We start from the raw sequence: 6,206 nt of genomic DNA on the forward strand, positions 1-6,206 counted from the left end.
CTAACAAGTGAATAGCTATCGATATATACATTAAACCAAGTAAATTAGCTAACTAATTACTAAAAACTAAGTAAAACCATTACCGTGGGGAGGAGGATCGGCCGTGGGAACGAGGGGCTTGACGGCGACGGAGAACGGCAAGGGCAGCGGGCCGGAGGACGTCGAGGCGGTGGGGACGAGGGGCTTGGAGGACGGCGCGACGGCGGAGGAGGCCGCGGCGTGGAACTGTTGCTCGGAGTCGGGCGCTGGCGCGACGACGTGGGGCGCGGCGTGGGGAGGTGGCTCGGCGTGGGGCGTGGGGAGGCGGCTCGGCGTGGGGCGGCTCGGCGAGGGCAGCAGCGGAGGAGGCCGCGGCGTGGGGCGGCGGCGGAGGAGGCCGCGGCGTGCGGCTAGGAGGAGGGCCGCGGCCTGGGTCGGCGGCTCGGCGTATGGCGATGGCGCCGAAAAGCTGCGGGACGGCGTGAGAAGGGAATGAGCAGGAGGAGCACGGCGCGGGTCTAAACCCCTAGCTCGTTGCCAAGATCTATGGCGCCGAGCTAGGGACACGTCAGCCTCCACGTCAACCCTGACTCCCGTCGCCACGTCAGAGCTCGGCGCCATAGCCTATAGCGTCGAACAAAGAGTCCAAAAAAGCGTCGAGCAAAAAAAAAATCGGGCAATGATATAGGCCATATCTGCATGCTTGAAGCAACATCGTGAAATAGGTGGAGCGACGGCGGGGTGAGAAGATCGAGAAAGAGGGTCAATAAGGGCACAAAGAACATCTTTCTGACTCTTAATTTAAGAAATTATTAAAATAACAGTTGTACTATCTTATCTTACGACAAATGATCATGAATTTATAACAGTACCTAGTCAATTTTATCGTTGAAACCCTATGGACTTCTAGAAACCAAATGAAGAAAATGTAAGTGTCATCAACAAGTTAGGAGAGCACACAAACAAGCAGAACCACTACGACTCCACATATTTAACCGACATCTTCGAATGCATAAACAATCGGGACCTGACCTTCACTGCTAGATTCTGCCTAAACACGATTACACGAAGACAAATGTATAGTAGGGAAATTACTGGGATCTAACTTTAAAACGACTGCTTCATCACAAATGGCATAGACGGTATCTAAACCACCACACAGTAGACTACAGAACATAGATGCCTGAGGGCCCCACAAACTACAACAGTTAACAGTTGATCAGTACTGACACTATATTTTGAGGCATCTCAAGCACCAATGCCGACAGTATCCACACGAAGTATTCAAATCTATTAGCTGCCCTACCCGGAAGATTCATCTTACAACTCTCGTCAAAGGCTCCTCGGTTCTTGGAGCATTGTCCGCAATTCATATCTATATCGTAGATAGATAGAATCAAGCCTTGGCCCTCTTGCTTCCTGTGCACGAGGGGCACTTATACTGCTTGATGTGCTCCGCTTTATTTGGGGTGATCTTGACACACTTGCCGTGGAACCATGTCTCGCATAAGTCGCAACAGATCCAGAAGTCGTCATAACCTAGGCCACATGCGCCGCACAGCGCACTCTCATGGTCTTCCTGTGGTTCACCTTCCTCCCCTTCACTCTCCTCGTCCTTTGGAGGTGGCATCTTTGGGACCCTGGAGTTGGGTTCTACCTGGCGTGAAGGCTGCGTATTCATCAAATATTCAGCGTCAGCCATAAAAGGAGAATCATGGAGTTAGGCGGCTGGTTGTCTTGTGAAACTATAGGTATGTGATAAAAAAAACTATATACCTTTGAGCCAGATTTGTTAGTCTTGTTGCTGCTTTTAGGAGTTTTTTCTTTGGACTCTTTCTTGGCTGTTCCTGTGACAACCTCATATATGCTGGGAAGATTATTGATCATGGTGAAGAGACGTTTCCTGCAACGCAACCACCAGAAGGTGACTCCATCAGACTGCTTTAGTTATACAAAGAAAATTTAGTCCCACGTGGCTTTGATCAAAATCTAATAATCTATAATATGGAATTCAGGGGACATGAGAAAAAAGGATTTCACATTAAAGTATCAAACATTTATAAAACATGATCCAAAAGGTAAGACAGTGCTAAAGTAACAATGGAATACAAAAAGCTACTGTCAAACACATCAAAACACAACAGTATAGCATTTTAAGGTCATTCTTAAAGGCTTACACTAATTGGTCCTAAACTTTTTATAGAACAAGGGTGAAACATGAGAAAATAACCAACATTATTTAAACCACTATTGCGTCCATTTGATTTAATCGACAACAACGTGGCAGCCAATGCTGCTATTCCTAATCATGAATATGCAAACTGGTTTGCTTACAAGACATCCGACCTTCAATCATGCATTCAATGCTCCAGTTGACACATACTTTACTTAAAAAATAACAAGATAGGCCCAGTAGCATCCAGAAACTGAAGAATATAGCACAACACTAGTATAGAGATAACACAAAAGTAACTAGACAAATGAAATGTTCATATTAAGTCCCATCAACAGAAAAAAAATGTAAGACCTCAAAAGCGACACTACACCCAAAATAGCTGACAGCTGCCACCATCTGGCATCAACTTGAACAAGGATTTTGTAGTTGTATGTCCACTGCTCAACAACATTAGCAGATGGAATGTGCAATTGTTCAATGAAAAAGATGTGCAACTAGTAATCTCCCACCCAAATGTGACAATGGGGCATATTTCCCAGTCATTTCATAGGAAAAAAAGTAGCAGTTTGTGAGGGAGTTATGAAATACTCCCTCCGTTCCAAAATAGTATTCATTTTAGCTCTTACTTTTTATATCTATATTCAAATGGATGATGATAAATCTACACACATATATAAAACACATACAAAGTGTTGTATGAATCTATTAATTATCTAAAAGGAATTTTAATTTGGGACGGAGGGAGTACTGTTTTGTATCTTCTTCGTTCTCTTTTATCAATATACCCATTGCTTTGTACTCATTTCTCAATAAAAACTCACTTTGGATTTTGATAAGAATAACATAGTGATTGCATTTCAGTTTGAAAATATAAAAAAGAGAGTCGATCGGAGGGAAAGACAACCCTCACAGTATTGGTTGGAAGAAGAAACATAGTCTTCAACCGACTGATAAACCCCAGAACCCTGACAATGCAGGCCCTATAGCACCACACCATAACCTAGGCTGGCACCAACAAGGAAGGTTTTTTAACCAACCTGAAATTCACTCCCATGGAGAGTCAAACCCAAGCACTGGAGTGTCATGAGCTAGGCCGTCACAATATCTCAAATGGTGTGGGCCTCAGCTATCAAGGAGTCTCAGCCCATGCAATGTCAATAGTATAGGATAGCTTGTGTAACAGAAAAGGCAAGCAGGAATTGAACTCGTCTTCATCCTCTAAAACCTGTCCTCTGCTTGCTACTTCTCTCCATATTCCTTCCAGTTCTAATAATGATTGTGTCTGAAAACTGAGTAAATCCTAGTGCTGTGAGTGTGAAATCCCATCCTGGTGTTGAGGTTCATAACATGGAGGTGTTACTCAGAAACCACAAACGCTATGCTAAGAAACCTTTCACATAAAGTGAATGCTCATGAAACTATGAGATACCTGAAGGAAGTCCATTGGCAAGAAACATTTTATATAACAGTCAAACAGAAACATCTTTACAATAAAACAAATGGATACCTGGATTCCTTGTCGAATCCAAACCTTGCTCCAAAATAAAATGCAACAGACATTAGCCAAGAATCACTATGCACTGCAACAAGTGATAGCCAATCTTTTTCATTCATCCCATCACGAGCAAAATTAATTCCGAGAGCTGGCTCTGGGAGTTCAGGAGGAACCTCCTCAGCAGGCAAGTTTACTTCCCATGTCTCATTGGGAAGTCCATATAAACATAAATTATCCTTCTCTGCGCAAAACAAAAGAAAATAATATTTCGAATAAGGTATTTGCGGTTGTTTCAGGCTCTAAATCTAAAATGGCTTGCTTTAATTGAAAATGAACCAAGAGACATAATGCTGAGACTGTAAAAGTAAAATACAGGACCAGTAGGAAAAACTAAATTGACCATATGAAATTAAGCATTCCATATCTACTACGTGTTGTTAAAAAAATATAGATTGAACATTCCAGAAAAAAAAGGAAATGGAACACAAAAGGGAAGACTTATTGACCAAAAGCATGAAAAGGAGGCACTACGCCCCTTGTAACACTAGACATAAATAAATCAGTTCGGTATCAACAATCAATAAAAGAATATTGCTCATGCACATTGTTTGCCTTTCCCGACCACAGCTTTTGATCAGTACTGAGCAACTCATCTTGCATTTCCAGTGACACCTCTTGGTATGAACTTCCTGTGCTAAGCATTTAATAATGTTGCAATTTAATGTGGAACAGATTTTGATCCCATGCATCTGTGGGAACCAAAATCATAAATGTGACCTTAATAACCAACATACTCCCTCCATCCCAAAATAAATCAGATTCTATTCTAGCCACGTATCTAGACAAAGCTTTCTGGTCCAATAAGCGACGGGGTACATGCATTTCTTTGCCAACTCCTGTCACCATCAACTTAAGTGGGCATTGACAAAGTGGGAAATAAGGTGCAGTGACGAAGTGTTTGCAATACTTCCATAGTTCCATTGCCAAAACAGAGTAATTTCGGTATCCAGAAACGAAACCAATGTTGACTTCCAGGAAAAAGAAATGCTATCCTGAGTCCTGACACTCCCACTACCTGACATCAGTGACTCACTGACAAAATATTCCGAAAATGCCCCTCGGTACAGTTGCAGCAGATGTCGTTGTCCGGGAGCATAACAGTAAATCGACAGCCGCACGACTTTTGGAGATGACTGGCCGGCCGTGCGGTCGACCAGCTCAGAAGATAAGGATTCCCTCACCCACCCACCTTTCCGCTTTCCCACCCCCAGATGAATAGCACAAGGAGTAACTAGAACGTCGCGAAACCGAAAGCAAAGCTCAGCGCTCAGCGGTTGTCACCAGCAAGATCGGAGCAGAAATTCCGCCGCGAAATAGCCTCCCAGGGCGCACCAGAACCAATGAATGGGCGGAGGTACGTAATAAATTAAGTGAAAAAACACCGGAAAATCAGCGGACTAAGTGCCCCCCAGATCGGCTTTGTGGAGAGAGGTAGAGAGCTATCCCTAACTGCAAAGCAAACACGGTCCAAATCCGTCTAGTAGCATCTGAACCCGCACCCCCAAAATCAAAACCCTAGGAAACCCAGCCGGATCGAGGGAGCAGGCTCACCTGGGTCGCACATCACGTAGAACTTCTCAACATCTGAAGCGACAGCGGGAAACTAGTCAATACAGAACTCTGAGCCGGAGGGAGAAAGTAACGCAAGCGAAGGAGATGCGGGCATTACCGGTGGTGAGCGCCCTGATTAGGCCGGCCTGGCGCGCGCGGTAGTCCCGGAAAACGTCCTCCGGCGAGCGCGGGACCGGCGTGCCAGGGAAGCCGGCTCCTCCGTCCATTCGTCCCCGGAGCTTGGTCAGGGAGGCGTAGGGTTTTGGGAGGGAAGAGCGAGGAGGGCAAGCTGGGGATTACACGAGGACGAGACGAAGAATCGATTGGAAGGAGTTGGGAAGCGTCGGCGCTGAGACAGAGAAGAGAAGACTTTTCTTGGAAAGAAAAGAGAGGAGATGGGTCTCCTACGTTTGGTCGGGCGCAGGCGCAGCCGCAGTCGCGGGCCTTCCAATGAGTCCGATAGTTTGCGGCCCTATTTGGCACGGCACTGACCTCGCGGTCCATGAATGTGGGTTTTTATTCCTCGGCTCAAATTTATTTACCATCAATAAATATTTTTTTGTATTGGTATGTTTGAAACCACACTGGTTTTTTAAAAACCAGTTTCTATTTCGAGTTTCTAGAAACTGGTTAATCAAAAGAGTTGGGTGAATGTGTTTGGAACTTAATTTCTAAGAAACTAGTTTCTAGTTTTTTTATACACAATTATTAGCATACCCTTCCTCTATTTAAAAAAGTGGTGACAATATATGTAAATTCTATGAAATCAATAAGGGCATGATGTAATTAAACAAACAAGAGTTGGTTTTAGCTAGGGGAGATCGGGAGAGTAGATTCTTGATTTTTAAGAAACTCGAATCTAGTTTCTATAAACTAAGACATAGACCCTGTTTGGTATAGTTGTTGTTTGTTGAAAAAGCAGCTTATATGTGAAGCTAACTACTG

The 6,206-nt window shown here is 44.2% G+C and overlaps 1 protein-coding gene across 2 annotated transcripts; it reads right to left on the reverse strand.

The window, feature by feature from the left end:
• Positions 1–969: 969 nt before the first annotated feature.
• On the reverse strand, positions 970–5,751 carry LOC100283897 (uncharacterized). 2 transcript variants are annotated; one of them, NM_001370562.1, is made up of 5 exons: positions 5,380–5,663; positions 5,262–5,294; positions 3,663–3,891; positions 1,756–1,882; positions 1,073–1,648 (listed from the first exon to the last, which is right to left on the reverse strand). In NM_001370562.1, the coding sequence occupies exons 1-5, from the start codon at positions 5,486–5,488 to the stop codon at positions 1,376–1,378; spliced, it is 771 nt and encodes a 256-aa protein (NP_001357491.1). In that variant the 5' UTR covers positions 5,489–5,663; the 3' UTR covers positions 1,073–1,375. The 2 variants fall into 2 exon arrangements, with proteins under 2 accessions (XP_008661998.1, NP_001357491.1); XM_008663776.3 differs by lacking the exon at positions 5,262–5,294 and having other exon boundaries at positions 970–1,648; positions 5,380–5,751.
• Between the last annotated feature and the right edge of the window lie 455 nt (positions 5,752–6,206).

Source organism: Zea mays, chromosome 10 (genome assembly GCF_902167145.1).
Source record: "Zea mays cultivar B73 chromosome 10, Zm-B73-REFERENCE-NAM-5.0, whole genome shotgun sequence".
NCBI classification, from domain to species: Eukaryota; Viridiplantae; Streptophyta; class Magnoliopsida; order Poales; family Poaceae; genus Zea; species Zea mays.

Coding starts and splice junctions, on each gene's coding strand:
- LOC100283897 (NM_001370562.1), bottom strand. CDS start 5,488: ATGGACGGAGGAGCCGGCTTCCCTGGCACGCCGGTCCCGCGCTCGCCG. Junction 5,295..5,379: donor AATCAGGGCGCTCACCACCG/GTAATGCCCGCA, acceptor CTGTCGCTTCAG/ATGTTGAGAAGTTCTACGTG. Junction 1,649..1,755: donor CTAACAAATCTGGCTCAAAG/GTATATAGTTTT, acceptor ATGAATACGCAG/CCTTCACGCCAGGTAGAACC.